At 36.5% G+C, this 20,949-nt stretch overlaps 1 protein-coding gene across 10 annotated transcripts in view; it reads right to left on the bottom strand.

The window, feature by feature from the left end:
* Positions 1 to 20,949, bottom strand: part of DENND1A (DENN domain containing 1A) — a 536,262-nt gene that overhangs the window by 366,750 nt on the left and 148,563 nt on the right. For all 10 annotated transcript variants that reach the window (XM_060411818.1, XM_027966460.2, XM_027966462.2 and 7 more), the window contains one exon: positions 2,827 to 2,876. In XM_060411818.1, coding sequence (XP_060267801.1) covers positions 2,827 to 2,876 — 50 coding nt within the window. The remainder of the gene's footprint in view (positions 1 to 2,826; positions 2,877 to 20,949) is intronic.

Raw genomic sequence — 20,949 nt, 5'->3', positions numbered from 1 at the left:
CAACAGATGAGACAGCAAGATGTCAATGTTAACAGATGATTTGATGATGACTGTGAAAATCCCACTCTTGATATCTACCAGAAATATCAGAAAGTTGTATTACTGTTCCTTGAGGTAGAAAAGGACAGATACTGAAAAGATTAGGAAGCTTTCTTTTTTGAAAATAATCACCTGGAGCATTATTTATCTCCCATGCCAACATATTTTCTAAGTCAAACAATATCATAAATACATCTGGGGTTTTGTGGGTCTTGGAATCTGGACACATCCATCTGACTGTGCTAACTGCAAGCTAATAAAAAACAGTGACATTAAAACTTTGTTTTGTTGTTTTTTTTTTGGTAAATAAACTTAATTGGCTTAGTCAGTAAAGAGTCTGTCTGCAATGCAGAAGACCTGGGTTTGATCCCTGGGTTGGGAAGATCCCCTGGAGAAGGAAATGGCAACCCACTCCAGTATTCTTGCCTGAGAAATCCCATGGACAGAGGAGCCTGGTGGGCTACAGTCCATGGAGTCATAAGAGTCAGACACGACTTAGCGACTAAACCTACCTAAACTTAATCATTATCATCTTCTCTGCACGGAAGTATGCGACAGGTAGAAGTGGGGCAACAGAAAAGAAAAAAATACAGTCCCCCAAATAAAGTTATTTATTTGTATCAATGAGAGTTATCAATGCCTACAGGGTGGGTAAAACAATACAATCTAAGAAAGAACCATTGCACACAGTAAAGATTAAAATATATCCATTAAGAGACAGTTCAGTCCCAAATCTTTTTGTGAAAAAAAAAAATATGAGGAACGCAATTAGAGGAGGCTAATTTGGAGAAAAGCATTTTAGAAGAAAGATGTTTTTCTAACAAAGTAAAGCCATCAGACATTACTAGTGACAAAACAAATTTTAGGACTATGCTTTTAGTCCTAAAGGACTAAAACCTAAGGACTTTGCTTTTCTTCCATTTTAGAATGTAATTACTCAGACAGGTAGGTAAGTAAAGATGGGTGTGTTGCATGACAGACAGAGGGAAGGGGTGTGGGTGTATTTGGAGGGATTTAATCTCCTTGCACATTTCTTCTAATATTAGTTTATAAAGTCAATTAAGGAATACCTATCCAAAACAGATCACCACTCTAACAAGGAGTCATATAAAAATATATTCTTATTTTTCTTTGTTAAACACCTCACCACATTTTAAAAACATTTCAGCTTTATTAATCTGTATAAATATGTCCCTGCCATAATTTGTAATACAGTTTATAAGTGACTGGAGGAGATTTCATGCATCGCTAATTCATACATACAAATGTGAAGTTTGCATTAAACCTCTCTAAACAAAACCCTATTTCCTTGCTTTTTTTAGAAGCAATAGGATAAAGAAGAGACAAGAGGACTCTCATTATAAAGACTGACCCTCTTAAAATTAGGGCTATTCTGTTTTGAGCATCAACCTGCTACTAAAACAGCCCTGGTACCAGGATTTTAAAAGGCCTGAGTCTGGAAAAGACTACAGTGGTTGACTGGCTTAAAAAATAACATGTTAGAACCAAAAAAACAGTGATTATAAGTGGTTGGCAACATTCCAGAGCTGCTTTTTAGTACTCCTGTGCTTTTTAGTACTCTTTTAGACTCCTTTGGCTACCAATTCCCATCTCACACCATTCTTAGGTTTATGCCAAATAAACCAGGACACTGCTACTACAAAGTGTAGAAGAGATCCAAGCAGAATACTACCCATATGCACTCCAAATCACTAAATTCTTTCAGGCCTGCGTTGTTTGGGTATACTAAAATACACAACAGAACCTTCCTAAAGATGGGCACATTGTATAACTTTCTTGGAACAGATATGGCACTTATTATTTATAATGCTATTTTCTAAAACTTCTATCACTAAAAACAGAATTTTTAATATATAACATTTATGCAGTTTCATAGTTCAATTTTCCATGAAGAGAACATTACAAATAGGCAGCAATCAAGTGAAAAAATAAATGACTGCAAAAATAATGTTTAAACTATAAAGAAACATAGACACTTCTTGAAAATAAGATAATTGTTTTGTCATTTTATTAACACTGTTAGTAAATTAGAGTTTTATTAGTTAAAAAAACTTCTAAAATTGTTGTAAAAGTAAGCCATTTATAAATAAGCTATTGGCTTATTTGAAAACAAAAGTAGTCTCTCAGACTATTTTAATTATCTTCAAGTTATCATATTTGTACTGCTTCAAGAGACAGTGAATCATAATGCAAATATTAAGGAAATATTCAGATGATTTATTTTTTAGTTTAGCAATCTATTGAAAATGCTTATTTCCCCAGAGATACTATTCTTAGCCAGCTACACAAAATTCAAGACACTATTTGGCAACATGCCTTTTAAATAGCTGAATACCTTTGAACAAGTTGGGCCTATGCTGATTTAAAGTTGAAGTCTAATAAATTTAAAACAAAGTCCATATAATACTCACAAGGCAATATTACTTGGTTAAGTAAAATATATTCATATTTCAATAAAAATTACATAGAACTGGATTAAATACCAACCATTCTTAATCATGGTTTGAGTCTGATAACCAAAATTTAAAAATTAATGTCACATAAACTACATCACACAAACTAACCAATGCAAAGCTTAGGCTTTAAACTTTTTGATGGTGTCAATAAAATCCCCAGAAAAGGAGAATACTGTAACTCTCCTTGGAACACAGGTATTTTAAATCATGGTTAAACAGATAGAATGTTAAGAATGGTATGGTTTTTATTTTCCATAGCAAGTTTATTGACACTTTTTCTTTCTAGTAAAGTTTGGAAATCTGATACTACCTGTCCACATAGAAGGGGAAACAAAACTTGGTCAGAGTCTGTAGAACTTCCTGTGGAGAGAAAGAGAGATAATTTATACATCTAATGGGAGCAATAAATCTAACATTAACCGCGGCACACAATCTAGCAACTTTACCCTAAAGAAAGAGGAGACAGATGAAGAAATATGGGCTTTATCAATTACATGGGAGGAGTACCAGGCAGTCAATCATGAGAAATAATAAACATGATCAAACTTCATTAAAAATGAAAAATTAATCAAGAATCACACATGGGCAAGCAGCAGGAGTCGTGCAGGAAAGCTCTGAAGGGAGGGAGGCGGGTGGGTTGCTGAGTGTTAACACCCCTCCAGGGACCATCTCCAGCCTGACCATATGGATCAGAGTGAATAACACTGAGCCACATGGGTTTGGCCTGGCAGGGCCGCTGTTGCTGGCACCATTTTTGCCTGTTACCTAGGAACAGAGGGGGCCAGGATTAGACAACGCTTCTCAACATCAATAGGCCAAATCACAAGCAAAATAGAGAACCAACTTGAAGATAATTGTCCCAAAACATTATCAACTACAGTTTTTTTTAGAGTTTAAAACTTTATTTATTTACATTATAAAGAAGTTACCATTTCTGGCATGAATTTATTTTGTAATCAAACTATAATAATTTTAAGGGTACGGTATTTTTAGTCTTTATCATTAAATATCATTATCAAAATTGTACACACTTACCTGCTTGCAATTTATAAAAACCCAAAGTAAACTACCAGTTTAAGTTTCTTTTTACAAATATGCAGCTATATAACACCAAACATTATTCAGGGGAAGTATGCAAAAGGGTACAAGAAAAACCAGACACTTCAAAGAGTTATTCATAAAAGAGAAACTTCTAACATTAAGAACACTATATGAGACACAATATAAAGCAGTATATGACTCTTCCTAATAGATACACTTATAGAGAATATATACACTGCAACACACAAACTCAAGTAATTACTATTTCCTTCATAGAATTTTCTCTAACTTGACTTAATTTTAACAGCAAACTTGGACAGACCACAGTTGGTGCTTATCATAAGTTCATAGACCAATGTTATAAATTTAAAAAAAAAGTATTCCTTTCATGCATTTGATTTGCTTTTTAACAATTTAATATCCCAACTTCAAGACAAAATGAAGAACACATTTTTCAGTCATTGAGAAGCTGGTTCAAATTAAAACAAACCTGCCCATTGCAAATCCTAATCCAAGTGATAAATTAAAGATCAGTTTACAAATGTAGCACTTTTCTAACCAATAATAATGAATTATCAATGCTAACTGAATTGATGCTTCTCGCTTCATTTATTTTTAAAACCAGTTCTATCATTCAAGAAATAAACCACATCAATCTAATAACCCACTCAATGAAGCAGAAAGCACATTGACTTCCTCTGCCAGAGCATGTTCTGCCTACATAATTCAATTGAGCATATCCTACTTTTTAATATCATTTTGGACTGGATGTATATCACAGTACTGTTAAGGCATGTCATGAAACAGAAAAGGAAAAGAAAAGTGAAAAATGGTGAGTAAGAATACTTTAGCATATCCTGGGGGCATTACCAATACATTAGTTAATTTCATAATGCGGCATAGTCAAAGACTATATATATATGTGTGTGTGTATATGTGTATATATTGTTTTAAAATTCATGTTAAAGTAAATTGCAATAGGTAACAGGGGAACAGAAAAACAATGGCAATTTCTCAATGCATAATGTTATTATCAGGCCAATACTGGCAAAGAGATTGTACAAAATATTCACTTTAATGTCTGCAGTTTTAATTATAAAATATACTATAACCCCCCCCCCCACAAACTAGGCTTTTAGGATTTACATGCAAAATGAAATTCCTTACAAATTCCTTTCACATCAAGTTTCAAATACCACAAAGCATTGCTTGACTCTAGTTTATGTACCAAGCATTCTTTAAAACTCAGTCCCCTGTGCTCACTCATTGCCAACATCAGCTACAAAGACATTTTATCCTTTACCCTTCAAAAGTTACAGGTGCAGAAATACTCCTCTACTCTATGCTGGAGTTGAGCTGCCAAAAGGCCTCAAGATTTTTTGAAAGAAAGGACCCCCATGGCTACAGCGGACTCAGAGAAATCTAATATGACCAACTTATTACTTACTACAATACAGAAACTACTTACCACTTTCTAATGTCAAGAGTAATAACCAATCATGAACTTGTCTGTCAGATAATATTAGAACAAATATCAAAATACCCAATGTAGGCCGAGTATAACCCACCTCCCAAGAGTTTTCCTTTTTACTCAAGAAAGCAGTGATAAGTCTAATTAAGCAATGGGATGGAGGAGGGGAGGAGGGAAGGGAATAAAGGCAAATGTAGGCACATGTTTGTGCATTACAATATGTTTCTTCATGTTTGTGATATTACAAGAGCTTGATATTCCAATTTAAGTCAAACAACACGGTGGTGTGCTGTCAGAGAAGAAAACAAAAATGAGCATTGCTCTATGTTAGGCATATTCACACATTATCTCAATCAGAACTGAAAAATTAACTTCTCAGTTTGGGGAGGACAGGAAGAAGGGGAAAACAAGTAATGTTTTCTATAAACAAAAACTGATTAAACAAACCAGTTTTCTTAATACTGATGTTCTCCCCTATATATAAACATTTAACTACCTGATCCTCTCATTCCAAAGAAAAACACAATTAGTTTGATATGAAAAGTACCACTCTCTGAGAAAGGGGACTTTAAAAACCCTGATTTAAACATATTTTGAGCATTATGCTTATAGTACAGTATCCCCCAGTCTTTCAATATTAACTTTACTGGGAAAACAGTCACTAGCCAGTTACCAACCCCTTTTTCTCTCTAGAACCTGTGTCTCTGGATAGAGAACTTTCTTTGTGGAAGGCAATTTTCTTGTTTCCTCCTCTCTATCTCTGTCTGTCTCTGTTGCCTACCCAAGCTCTTTCAGACAACTAGCCTCAGTACAACCTCAACTGCCACATAAATCGGTCTTCGAGATGCAGTACAGCTGATGAAATGTAAATGACCTCATTGCTAAGGCAGGGGGTGGGGAAGACTGTGCCAGCTCTACAGATCAATTCCCAAGTTTATATTTTCACAAATCTTTTTATGTACAGTTTGATTTTTTAACATTTTAATGAGCAAAAAGTGCATCTATAGTAGCCAGTCCCCACAGTTAAAGTGCAGGGCATGAACTAGATCCCAGGAGGGAACCAGTCCACCATGTCACCACTGGCTTTAGGACATTCGCCACCTGGTTCCATGTCCCCAGGTTCCAACTCTTTTCATAATCAAAACACTGCTGACATTATAAACCCCAGATGGGTTTTCTAAAATCCCTCCCAATCAATATATCCAACACATAACTTATTGGAGACAACACTGAGCTCATTGATTAAGGTGAGTTCAGTAGCAAAGTTTTCAAAATAAATGAGACAAGAATACAGCATTCAACCCCTTTGTGTCACCAGACAATTTATGAAATAGGCAATTTCCAAAAGGGCTTTTCTTCCCAACACAATATGCAATACTTCATGTTGGAAGAAGCAACAGCAGAGGGGGCAGGGAGAAAGCGTGGAGGGCGGGTAGTTGCACTAACCTTTCAGTTATGTGTATATTAAGCAGCAGATCACACAGTACAGGAGAAAAGCAACATCTACAAAGCTCTGCCCGCAAGGAGATAAACCAAATCTCAGAATGTGAACCAAAATATGAAATCAACAACCCTAACTCTGGATTTACTTGCAAATGAAAATCAGAAATGAACTCAAGATTTATTTCAGTCTTCTTTGGATTTACTTCACCCAATTTGAATTCACATAAAGTCAGAAGGCCCATCAAGGGAACTTATTCCAATATGGACAAAGTCAATTATGTTCTGTTGAAACTGAGATATCACCTTAAAAACCTGGTAAAATTTTACATTTATAATATTATTTATAGTAGAATTCTATCTGGAGGCAAAAAAATTTGAAGACTAAATTTAATTTAGTTAATAAGGATTATTAATAATGAGAAGGCTAAACCAATTCCCCCTGGATTTGGGGTGTGGAGTGAGAGGGTATATGAGATCCTGTAACACCCATCAGTTCAGATGTCAAATACTTTGTTTTCATTACTTCACTGAAACCCATAAGCAAAAATTAGTTGTATTTAGTAGATTAAAACAACTGACAGTCAAACACAGACATACACACTCCACAAATAAATGCCACCTGAAAGACAAAAATGCATGCTGATTATAATGTCCAGTGGGGTTACAAAATGTTGGGAAATGAGGCATATTCTCAACAGCTCAAAAGGAAAAATAAAATGTGTGCAGGAAGACATTTAAATAGAGTAAAGAGATGGCTTGAATAAATGAATATATTTTAAAACATGTAAAGCTATAATCAGCCTCATTGTAGATTGTTGGTATAGTGGTCGATAATTTACCTTTGTCCAAAGAAAGAGTGAAGGAGAAAGAAGCAGGGAGACAGTAAGAGAGCATTTCCTGGGTTATTCATGTCTAATTTATTTGTTCATTTCAAAATGTAGATGTAGATCAGTGGAGCCCAGATACTGTTTCACTGTTTCTAAATACTCTATTTCTAAAATACTCTGTTTCTATGTTTAATTTTTTTTTTAATAGCATCAGGGAAATGCTGACCCTCTAAGTCCTGCAATTGAGATCAGTGCAACTGACTTGAAAGAAAAGTCTTTGATTGATGATCTTAAAACTCAAGTTGAAAGTTAAAAACAGAACACACACAAAATCCAAACATATAAAAAAGCTAACAAAATTTCTACTTTAAACCATTTCAAGTTAAAACCAGGGACTCCAAATGAAAGCTAACAGAGGTTTTAATGCTTATGATTAAGAAGAGTAAAACAGAATGGTAAGGTCTTAGAAGCTTAATTAGCACTAAGTTTAACGAGGTTGATCAGAAATTTCCTAAATATGAAAACAGGAAATACAATTTTTCTCCTTCACTAGAAATGTCAAATTAAACCCAAGATCCAAACTATAGTTACAACCAAATTTTTGTATTTTTTTTTTTCAGTGAGAAAAAGCTTTGAATAAGGGATTTTACAGAAAGGCCTTTCAACACCCAAACATAAAAGCCGAGTCAAATTTCTAACAACGGTGCTCAAATGCTACATACAAAGTCTGCTTCCTTTCTTTGGTTATTGCAATACTTACTCCCAGTTCACTTTTTATAAACTTTAATTTTGAGCCATACATGTAATATCTAATATGCATAGTTAATACAGTAATTAAAAATTAAATTATAATAATATATAGAAATTCACCATTTTCTATATCATGTATCATATACACTTTATATCTAAATTATCAAGGACATTAAGTACATCGGTGGAAAGCTTACAACAGAAGAGCCACCTCTAGAACTAATTCTAAATCTAAATCTTCATGACCTTTGAAGTCCAAAGTAAAAACACTGAGTCTTATAAAAAAAATTTTAATTCTACACAATCACTTTATCCTTTTGTATCCTTCCCTTTCTTTAAATATTACTTAAAACAAAGTTGTCCCCAAATTACAATATTATGTAACATCCTATATTCTCAGATTTCATTTTATTAACTTTAAACCTTACAGCAAAAGGTTTGAAAATGAGAGAGCTATATTTATAAGGTCAATGTTTAATAATATTTTTTACACTATTCAAATACCTCCAAAACAAACAAATGATTTGGTTAGAATCTCCACAATTAGCATTCAGAGGTATCAGTAATACAATTCCTTACACTTAACAGTATTACTCCACAATATTTTGCTTTGTTCATTTCCCTAAACCTTTCAAATCCTATTGTCTGAACATTTATGTTATCAATTTATCTAAAAGAAAGAAAGGTTGGAGGGAAATGCAGGGGCAAGATTGGGGAGAACATTGGTGGGGGACACATAAATCAGAACGTACTAAGGAAGAAAGTCCCAACAGCGAAAGTGCAAATATCATTTTACTGAAGCAACTTGCCCTCAGGAAGATACTACTCAAAAAAAAAAAAAAAAACTACTAATAGAAATACTATTTTGTAAGCATATTAAAAACTGTCAGATTTTAAATATTTTAAATGCTCACGAAAATGTGCACAGATGGGCAACTTTTCTATTCACATTAGTCTAGGAAAAAAATCTTTCATTATCAAGCTCAAAGTCCTTGAATTTTTTAAACTTAATTGTGCCTCTGTTTCTTAGAATTCACACCCCAAGGCCAAAGCTTTCCTGCCACCAGCTCTTCAAATCTGACTTGGACATTACACGGGAGGAGGCTCCAAGCCTCCCTGAGGTCTCACTCCTTTTACAACACGAGAAAAAGCAGTCGATAATGGGCCCATGCTGAATTCACTGCTCTCCACGTCTCCTCTTGGGACACAAGCCTAGCAGATGTGATAAAAACTGTGTCAGAGAAGTGGCTCTAGTTTGTGCCTTAATGACAACTTAAACCTCTAAACCAATACAACCAAAGGACTAACAGAACTGGCTGTTACCTCTCTCTCCTGCCAATCTTCGAATATCTCTGAACTAAATTAGCACCTCTACCCACAACATCCCCCGCCACCCCATAAAATTCATTCTAATTTTAAAAGATAAATGAATTCAGCAAACACACTGGCGGCACAAGTGTCTGGGCTCTGTGTGTGTGTGTCCTATAATTAAGCCCTAGCACATATTTCACGTAGTTTGTGCTTTTTTCAAGGTATGATTGTGCACTCAGGTATCTTAAAGGGCTGCCTAGTATATTTCTTCTGATCACCATTCTGATAGCCACATTAACACATACAACTGGTAGCCTTACAGTTCCCCAAAAGTGCCTAAAGGCCTAACAGTTATTTTTAAATACATTCAACCATAGGAAAGAAAAGTGATATTCTGAGTTACTTAAACATTCTAATTATTAAAATTTATACAGGAGAATTTTTAAAACCATGGGTGGTTATACTTTTCTTTTAACTTGTAAGAACTCTTTGTCTAGCCTAATGATATGGTAGCAAAAAAATAGATTTAAATGTGTACTTCTGATAACATTTTCTAAATTCTATAATTCAGCCTTCAGATGATAGGCCTTTTTACCCAGTATCTTGAAAGCCTATTCAGTCACAATTGCATACCCACTTAATCAGCAATCATTGTTCTGGGATGCAGGACTTTGTTGTCAAGACAAGCACCAAAACCTTAAAAAAATTTTTTCAGAACTGGCATAAGAAAAAAGTGATCTTTGTCAGACAAGGACAAATTTATGCAAATCTTTTATAAACATTCACAAACATTTATTTAGCTTTTGAAATGTTGGCCTCATTTGAGAGCATGAAAATGAGGGGGAAGTAGGAAAACGCAAAGGACAGCTTAGAAGCTGGCACGCTACATAAATATTCAGAAGGAAGATTATAGGATTCATGTTAGGCTGTCTTAGGCTTCTCCAAAGTCCACACAGAATAGCAAAGAACAAAACTAACGAGAAGTACAGCAGATGTTAGACAATGCATCAGCCTCTTTTCCTCTCACTTGGCTATACTTGGACGCTTTTATATTTTCTTTCAATATGGTTAGGTCATTCAAGGATTCTCCTATAGACTATGTATTGTGGCTACAGATCTATAAGCTGGAGGTCTGTCAGCTTTCCAAAAGTTTCCAATGAAAAGGCATTATGCAAATTCTACTTCTCTTACCCTCTTTCAGGGGGGAAAAAAGCCTCCAGTATGCAGTCATCGGAGTATTGGAAGCCCCAGCCTTCATTTCTGTATAGCAGTGTTTGCCTCAGGGCCACGCTGCTTGTTTTGACAGTGGATCCCCCTAGATAGTTGGGATTAGTCGAGCTTGTTTAGATAAACTTGAAATCAAGGCCTTCTCTAGGTAGACAGCTAGATGTAGCTACCGAGTTTCCAGCTGCCTCCTCCTTTCATCCCCAAACAACTGGAGATTCACAGTAGCTATCACAGCCACAGGCTATGTCACATACATAAGTACAAAATTAAAGGCTGCTAAAAGAAGCCTTTGTAAGTTTTAGTGCTAAAATAAGGAATCTGTACTGCTTGGTTTATACAAATTATTCTAGCACTACCAGTATGGAACTGAAATCATCAGTTAACAAGGCATATTAATCAAGATTCCCAGCTCCTTCAAGTAGACAGGATCATAGTTTGATAATATACCTAACCTTCTGCTTCTTAGCTCTTGTATGAGAGTAATCACTTAAAATGTTGAAAAGGAAATAATAGGCTTTATTTATCCAGTGGCAGGGGATGTTAGACACTGTCAACCAACACTGTGAGTAGAATATGAAAATCAAAATGTAAATATCATATCCACTTTTGAGAGAGAATTATTTAGCAATTGATTAGACAGGGCCTCGGTACACCATCATCTCCAATTACAGAACTGTTTCACAATCAACTTTTATTTTATACAACTTGCAAATTCTGATGGAACAATATCAGGAGGATTCAAGAACTGGGGAAATTTATACTCAGAGCAGAACAGATCGATGACAGCTCATTACAAAGACAGAAGGCAAGTGATATGAAACACTATTGATATAAAAAGTATACAATTCAAATAGTTTTCTAAAATCTAATGCTCAAAGATTTTACTCTTTTGCAACTAGAAAATGTCTCTTCAGAGCACCAGAAAACTATAAACAAAATAATTCAATTCCCCATATATGTTTTATTTCACATTACATATCTTGCTCCAACACATTGATGTTTACCTGAGGCTGCCTGGGATAAACTAAACACAACTGAAACAGGTTTAAACATTTTCCAGAACTATTATGTGATGGAGCATACAGTACAAAAGACTTCTGACCATACTGTCAAGTCACACAAGGCAATCTTCAAGCAAATTCGCATATCATCAATGAAAATGTGCTTTCATAACTTTACAGTTAAGTCACTACTTAAAAGAAAAGACTTAAGACACGTAAGAAATTCTGAAACTGCAGTCATCATTTGAAGTTTTCTTAAGAAAGTTTTGGGTTATTTCATGTATAACTACCAACTAAAGAAGGGCACACCAAACTTCTTCTATAAAGGGTCTAGTAGTAAATATTTTAGGCTTTGTGGGCCACTTATAGTCCCTGTCACAGATTTTTCTGGATTCCCCTCTTCACTGACTCTTCAAAAAAAGTAAAAATCATCTTAGCTCAAAAGTCACACACACAAAAAACAGCCCTAACCTCTGATCTACAGTGTCAAGAAACTGGTCTTGACTAAAGTATTGGTCAAGCATTACCAGAACAAACTCACCCACACTCCAAAACTCAAATGTAGAAATTCCTGAAAAGTAAAACAGTGCCAATCATGTTAGTTGTCTGGGGATCCAACAATTCACACATGATTATTGCTAAATGGCCAAACGTCTACTGCACACAAACATGCTCTCTTTTGGAAAAATAATTTAAAATACAAAGAAGTACAAAGAATTAAAAAGAAAACATATTTCCACTACTCAGAATTCACAACTATTTCGTGGCATGGCCTCTTCAGAGAAACAACTTCTTCTTATATTAACAGTTCACCGCTACAATTAAGGTACAGGAGTCTTCTTGACAGAAAAATGGATTCATGCTCTCTGGATTCTTAAGAGCTCTTCAATTTGAGAGTTATTTTGTTTATAATATTTTAAAAATAATTTTACTGAAGTATAGTTGATTTATAATGTTAATTTCTGCAGTACAGTAATGTGATTCCATAGTTTTAAATATTTTAGAAAGCAATATTAAAAGAGCAAAAAGCTTTTTCTGGTGCTCTCCAGGCCACTCACTCAAATACATGTTATATGTACACCCAACGTGCTATCGGATGTAGAACACAGAAGAGCCTCTTCTTGACTCTCTCACTTCTCAATTTCTGCTCCGCTCTCCAACTCCTTTTCCCTATATGGGTTTCCCAGAAATTTATCTTCCTTCTTCTCTCTCTGTATCCTCCTCCATCAATATAGTCTACTTTACCATCACTGTGTAAATAACTCAAACTCAAATCTTCATTTCTAAACTACCTCTCCACTTCAGATGCCCATTCCAGCTTCCTTTTGAATACTTCTTCCCCATGTACCATAGGTACTTCAAGGTCAACATGTTGAAAATTCAGATGCATCATCTAGGTCCTAGTACACTGCTGTCTGCTAATCCCTTTCATGCCATGAGAACAAGAAAGAATTTCAGTACTTGGGGTACAGATGATCCATTCATGTGACTTTGATTCAAATATTTGCTGTGGTTGTTGAATTTCAAAATAACTCTGAAGAAGCCTTCCCAAGTATCAATTAACAAGAAAAAGAACAGAGAGTCCCAGAAATCAAGAATAAAGTCATCTCTAGATAAGAAAACTGGTATATTTCCCTAAGATAATTTCGTACCAGACAACGTGCTAATGACCCTGTCTGCATGGAGTTTTCAATCTAGTTGGAAAGACACATGTTATGCAAAGGAATACGCTAATACACTGTTAAAATTGTGACAGCACGCTCTCTTCAGTCCTTTCACAGCTTCTAAGACAAAATGACAGGGGCTTGAATTTAGATGAAAGGGTCAAGAAAGGCATCTCAAAAGGCAACATTTTGAGCTGAGACTTGAGGAATGAGCACAGGTTTAGAAAAGCTAGACAGCATATGAAAAAGCAGAGACACTACCAATGAAGGTCCGTCTAGTCAAAGCTATGGTTTTTCCAATAGTCATGTATGGATGTGAGAGCAGGACTATAAAGAAAGCTGAGCGCCAAAGAATCGATGCTTTTGAACTGTGGTGTTGCAGAAGACTCTTGAGAGTCCCTTGCACTGCAAGGAGATCAAACCTATCAATCCTAAAGGAAATCAGTCCTGAATATTCATTGGAAGGACTGATGTTGAAGCTGAAACTCCAATACTTTGGCGACCTGATGTGAAGAACCGACTTATTGGAAAAGACCCTGATGCTGGAAAAGATTGAAGGCGGGAGGAGAAGGGGACAACAGACGATGAGATGGTTGGATGGCATTACTGACACAATGGACATGAGTTTGAGTAAACTCTGGGAGTTGGTGATGGAAAGGGAAGCCTGGCGTGCTTTAGTCCTTGGGGTCGCAAAGAGTCAGACACGACTGAGCAACTAAACTGAACTGAGGTGTTTTCCACACAAAGATTGCAAGAAGGATAAGGAGAGGAAAATAAATAACAGGAAAAATAAACAGCATGAGTAAGAGCCCTTGGCATGTTCAAAGAAATAAAATAAGCATGGCATGATGAACAGAGGAGGTAAGGGAGAGAGTGGCAGAGACCAAATCATGCAGGGCACTAGAGGGCATGTTAGGGAGTCTGGACTTGATTCTTGGGCACTGGAAGTCACTAGGAAGGTTTGAATCTTCTGCAACCCACTTGCATGTCACCTCCTAACCTTCCTGTCTACTCCCAAGTCTTCTAGATTCCCAGGGGATTCAGAAGCTCTTCTCAGTGAGCTCCTTGAGTCTCCTGAGTTCCCATGCCAATCCTATTGCCATCATGCCTATCGTAAGACTATCCATAATCTCAAGACCCTCCATTTCCACAGGAGGGGAAAGACACACAGCTGGGTGCCTGTCAGACCTCTGAGATGGGAGAGGAGCCTCAATAATAACCCTGGCAGCTGAGAGAGGGGTTGTGGTTGAAGAGAGCAACATAACAACTGTACCAGATTTGAACAGGATCAGCTTAAATCTCCCTTCAGAACCTAACAGTCTACATGTCTTCTTGTTTAATCTTCATAGGAAAGCAGTGAGACCAAATGGACAAAGAACTGAGTTTATCAGAGAATCAGTTTTTATTAATACAGAAAATGAAAATAGAGAAAACTATTAAATCTATATAAAATGTAACATCAGTCTTTCCTGTCAAAGGTTTACCATTGATGACTTAAACCTAAGAATTATGTATATAATTTAAAGTACCTAATTGATTTATCTAAGTTCTTCTGTCTCAGCCTGTATTTTGTTTTCCATATACCAACAGAGGTCATCTGCCCTCTGGAGGAGGTTAAGCGACAAGTGGAAGGAAACTGACAAAGCTGCCTATGTGTGTCCTGTCTTGTGCTAGAAGCTTTACATATACACAGGGATCCTACGAGTAATCTGATATTGACATTATCACTTACCCGCTTACACATGAACTGAGCCTTGAAAGTCAGGTAAATTCATTTTCTGTTAGAATAGCAAAGTAATTTGCCTGCCTGGAAATGGACAGTGATAGAAATCCTAAGATTCAAAGCCAACTGCATCTCTCCTGGGAGCTCAACCTCCTCCCATCTTATTTTCAAACTGCAGCAGTGGAATAAAAGATTTTTGTTGTTGTGTCAAAAGCCGTAGGTTATGGTAACCTTATGTGCAAGCTTGCCCAGCTTACCCTGGTTATCCTCATTCAGTTCAGTTCAGTCACTCAGTCGTGTACAACTCTTTGCGACCCCATAGACCGCAGCATGCCACACCTCCCTGTCCATCACCAACTCCCAGAGTTTACTCAAACTCATGTCCATTGAGTCGGTGATGCCATCCAACCATCTCATCCTCTGTTGTCCACTTCTCTTCCCTCCTTCAATCTTTCCCAGCATCAGGGTTTTTCAAATGAGTTGGTTCTTTGCATCAGGTCACCAAAGTATTGGAGTTTCAGCTTCAACATCAGTCCTTCCAATGAATATTCAAGACTGATTTCTTTTAGTTATGGTCATTATCTCTATGTTATCATGGTGCCCCCTTCTGCACTCACAAGTGTCCTGGATTGGATGCTATGGTCATTAGCCATAATGACCTTTGAGAAAGGGAAAACAATGGCTTATCTGAAGGGTACTACTGCCTTATAATGGGAAGCTGGGGTATTAGAATAGACTTTATCACTTGACTCAAGGCTCTTTATCCATATTATTGGATTTAACTACATTCTAGGACTTAATGCAATACTAGACATCAACAATTACACAGAAACAGCAAAGTCTTCTCTTTACTTCATTTTCCTCATGCTACATTAGAAAACATTTCTTATTTAAAAACTAGACTAATTCAGGTGTTATGTACATATCATGCCTCATTCTCCTACAAACTCTACAAAATAAGAATTTTGTTTTACAGATGGGAAAAAAAAATGATGCTGAAAAAGTAAAGCCTTTGCTCAAAGTAACATTTCCAAAGTCAAATCTCATATAACATGGGGACAGTTGCCTTTTACTTTCTTTGAACCAAACATACCCTTTCAAAAAACTTAAAAGTTTTTATGGGGGATGAAGTTTGTTAAAAAGTAAGTAAATAATGAAAAGTATCTTTGCTGTCCATTATATATGTTTGTTATAACAGGTACAGTTTTTAAAATCCAAAAATATTTCTCAATTTACCAGCAGTTTAGATCTCTAGGAATGATAAACATTTGGCAGGTTGGAAGAATTTTCTAATAAAAATAATGTTCTTAACAATCACTGTTGATACTTCTAAAACAAGGCAACATGTTTGAAATATATTCAAATATAAGAATCTTAAATTCCTCTGTTAGGCAAGATGAGATTTAATAAGTGTGTGTTTTGGTTTGTCCTACTTTGTTCAAATTCTGAGCCCAAAGATCATAGTGTGAACACTATTTGGTTGTTTATTATTGTAAATCAAATATTTGCCTATTAACATCCATGTACAGTACCAGGTCCTACAGATGAGACATGTAGCAGGCAAGTATCCCTGACTTTCTGCCTAGGGGAGAAAAAAGATATGTAAACAAGCATGTGCAATAAATTGTTTTAAGTTTTCTGACAGAAGTATGGTCAAGGAAAAGGCAGGCACTATCAAGTCCACCCAAGGGAAGTCAAACATTCCTCAGAGGTGGTCATATTTCAGCTGACTTTTGAGAGGTGGGTCAGCATTTACTAAACAAGCAGACTAGGTATTTAAAATATTATATAAATGTCAAATAGTTAATAATACTTAGAATATTATATAAATATTATATACATATGAAATATTATAGAAAAATATTCCAGGGATAAAGGCAATGTGAAACAGTATTACATATTTCACAAGGTTGATATGACAGTACATGATTTTTGGTCAATTTTTAAAAAAACAATGTTAATTATCTTTTCCATTTCTACCCAACTCTACCTGCTATATAGATACACATACACACACATATGTACACACACAAACTAGTTAACAGCCTGGGTTTCATGTTGTTATCACATTTGAAATCTGAAACTGACCAAAGTCTGAAATTATGGTAGCTAGAGGAATATTAACTCCACTGCATAGAAGTATTTTTTGAATGAAAGTAAACACAAATAATACAAAGTACTACCTGCAACTAAAAACAGTGGGACCCATTACTGAATTTGAGGTTTTAAAAATGGAAAGTCTCAATATACTGGTTTCACAGCAGAAATTTAAATAAAAGTAATTATTTATAATCCTTTTATTACCATTTAAAGAGTTTCCATATTTTCTGTACATTTTCAGTTCAGTTCAGTTGCTCAGTCGTGTCGGAATCTTTGTGACCCCATGAACTGCAGCACGCCAGGCCTTCCTGTCCATCACCAACTCGCAGAGTCCACCCAAACCCATGTCCATTGTGTCGGTGATATCATCCAACCATCTCATCCTCTGTCATCCCCTTCTCCTCCTGCCTTCAATCTTTCCCAGCATCAGGGTCTTTTCAAATGAGTCAGCTCTCTGCATCAGGTGGCCAAAGTATTGGAGTTTCAGCTTGAACATCAGTCCCTCCAATGAACATTAATATTCAGGACTTGTTTCAGGTCTTATCTCTTCATCTTTACTTGACAAAGTACTCTCTCTTACTTTTCTGACCTCTCTCAATTTTGCTCTAGAACAGGGTGTACTTAGAAAGAAAAGATTTTTCAGAATTCTTCCTAGGATCAGTCTGAAATTCTCAAGGCAACTGTATCACACATAACCCTGCTGCTGCTGCTAAGTCGCTTCAGTCGTGTCAGACTCTGTGCGACCCCATAGACGGCAGCCCACCAGGCTCCCACGTCCCTGGGATTCTCCAGGCAAGAACGCTGGAGTGGGTTGCCATTTCCTTCTCCAATGCATGAAAGTGAAAAGTGAAAGTGAAGTCGCTCAGTCATGCCTGACTCTTCGCAAACCCCTGGACTGCAGCCTACCAGGCAATACCTGACAAAACAAAGGCACCAAAACCAAGTTACCCTGTTACCTTGCATCTATTTCCTAGAAAAAGTGGGCAGTCTATAATAATTGGCTATTGTTAAATGCCAGGTATTATTCTGAGCACTCTACACATTTCAAATCACTTTAAACCTCACAAGAATCTCAAGATGCCTTTACTGTAATTATCTCTAGATTACAGGTGAGAAAATGAAACCCCAAAGACGTAAATTCCAGTAAATGACAGAGCTGTCTCTAAAAGTTCTGTGCTATCCTTTTTGGAATCTGAACTCCTTAGCAATTATGTCTGTGTATTAATATACTTCATATTCACAATTATTCACTGGCCCCTAATTTATCCTAACTGCTAAGATGAGCCAGTAATATCAACTATGATCATTCCTATATTTGAAGAGTTCACAGTAAATAAATAATACAATTATTTATTAGGCTTCCCTGATAGCTCAGTTGGTAAAGAACCCACCGGCAATGCAGGAGACCCTAGTTTGATTCCTAGGTAGAGAAGATCCCCTGGAGAAAGTACAGGGTACCCACTCCAGTATTCTTGGGCTTCCATTGTGGCCCAGCTGGTAAAGAATCCACCTGCAATGTGGGAGACCTGGGTTCGATCCTTTGATTGGGAAGATCCCCTGGAGAAGGGAAAGGCTGCCCACTCCAGTATTCTGGCCTGGGGAATTCCATGGACTATATAGCCCATGGGGTCACAAAGAGTCAGACAGGACTGAATGACTTTCACTCACTCAAACAATACAATAAAGGAATCAATGCTCCAAGTGGTCTCCAAGTGCTGAGGATAGAGAGACTAAGTCAGGGCAAGTTTCACAGAGGAAGTGACAATAAACTGCGCATTTAATGTTGAAAAGAAGTATGTTGGATGGGAGGGAAGTGAGAAAGGCATTTTAACCATAAAAATACCTTGGACAAAAATATAGAGGTGGGAGAGAGCTAACCATGCTGGGAAATAGTGAAACATTCTATGTCTGGTTATAAAGGGAAGTGGTAGGAAAACAGGCTGGAGGTTGGGGCAAGGTGATGGGCCTTAAATCCAAGTTAAGAAATTTGAAGTAGATCTTGAAGGCACCAGGCAATCATCACGAGTTTTGACATAGAGAATTGGTGTGACTTGATTTAGGTTTTAGAAAGATATCTCTGGCTATCTTATAGAAGGTAGTGATTACAAAGTTATTGGGTTGTAGGTCATTAGAAAGACTCCACAGGAAAGAAGATGAGTGTGAATGAGGAGGGAAACAGCAGAATGGGACAGACTAGAGAGCAATTTAGGAGGGATAATAAACAGGATTTGATGCAGGCTTGCAGGTACATCCAAATGAGCAACAAGGACTGATTAAGTAAGGCTAAAGTTAAGACAGACTACAGCCTCCAAAATCAAGCACAATTCACTTAGTTATCAGAACTTAAGACTCCAATACTATTCAGAAATGTCTAAAATATGCCAGAGCTTTTTGGGAGCCAGAATAAAACCAGGAGAATACTTCTAATAGGAATATATAAGTAAGGATTATGTAATTTCATTTCCTAGGGTCAGGTTCAAGTAAGTAGTAGTACAACATAGCTGTATAGCCTGTCATGACTTCAGAAAGAATAGCTCAAAAAGAATTTGTCTTTCTAATGAGTTCCTTCTATATAACTGTAACAGCTGGGGAATGTCCAAATTGGGATAAAATCTTCAACTCAAAAGAGCCTTAAATCAGAAAATGTTATCAATTTTTCAACTGAATTTGGCTAAATGTTTAAAGTTTTGAAATACAGTTTCATTAAGAAGCCAACCCAACCCCACCCCATTCTTAAATTCACCCTTTTCTGGAAATGGAGTGGGAGGGTGGGGAATGAAAGATACACATATGACAAGAATAGCACCCATTATATACAAAGTGGTTTTTCTTCAGCAAACACTAAAAGCTTTCAATCAAGGTAATAAATGTGACTTGTAACAGCACAGGGAGAAACAAGAGGCAACCTGTGCAAGATGATTTTTTAGGGTTACTTTTTCCCATCCATGAGCCTATAACTTGTAAAATATTTAAATAAGAATGGGACACTTTCAAACATACATAAAGAAGCAGGCACTTAATTTGGGACGCATTTATATACCTGAAATCTTATCAATAGATTTTTTTGAATCTGTAATGTGTCCCTCAAAATAGCTACGTTTAATGATAGTAAAGACTGCCCTACTTGAAGAAAGCTGCTTCAGCCTGGTGCTTTGTTGCCATTATGCTAAACAATTACTTCCTAGGTTTTAGGGTCTGAAGAAATTGAGAGCTTCTATCTGTGGATGAAAAAATTACAATTCTACCTATAATTGCACACTGACAAGCTATTAAGAAATATGGAAATCGACCTCTTTGAGTAACAGGGTTTGAAAAAAAAAATCCATGAATCAACAGTGACTTTTAGAAAAGCACACATCTAAAATAGACCTAAAAGATGATCTTCTTTAAAGGCAGCTCCAAGAACTTTCACTTGAGTTTCTCTGTACCACTCTTATTAACTTTACTAACTTCTATGGCTTCACAACACAAAGAACAGCAAACTGCAGAACTGCGATCACATGGTGGTGAAGAAGTGAAGTGTAGTCGCTCAGTCGTGTCCAACTCTTTGCAACCCCATAAACTGTAGCGTAGCAGGCTCCTCTGTCCATGGGATTTTCCAGGCAACAGTACTGGAGTGGATTGCCATTTCCTTCTCCAGGGGATCTTCCCAACCCAGGGCTCGAACCCAGGTCTCCCGCATTGTAGACAGACGCTTTACCATCTGAGCCACCAGGGAAGTATCACTACCCAAAGTGGTGGTATCACTACCTAGAGCTTCTAGTTTTCAAAGTAGTATTCCCAATTTCTGGCCATGACATTGTTCTATAACCTATCAAAACACTCTGAACAAGTATTTTGCGGGGAGACGAAATCTTCTACTTCTTCCTTCCTCT

The sequence above is a fragment of the Ovis aries genome, chromosome 3 (assembly GCF_016772045.2).
Source record: "Ovis aries strain OAR_USU_Benz2616 breed Rambouillet chromosome 3, ARS-UI_Ramb_v3.0, whole genome shotgun sequence".
Lineage (NCBI taxonomy): Eukaryota > Metazoa > Chordata > Mammalia > Artiodactyla > Bovidae > Ovis > Ovis aries.
The sequence above is the reverse complement of the archived record's forward strand: the minus strand, read 5'-3'. Positions and strand labels throughout refer to the sequence as shown.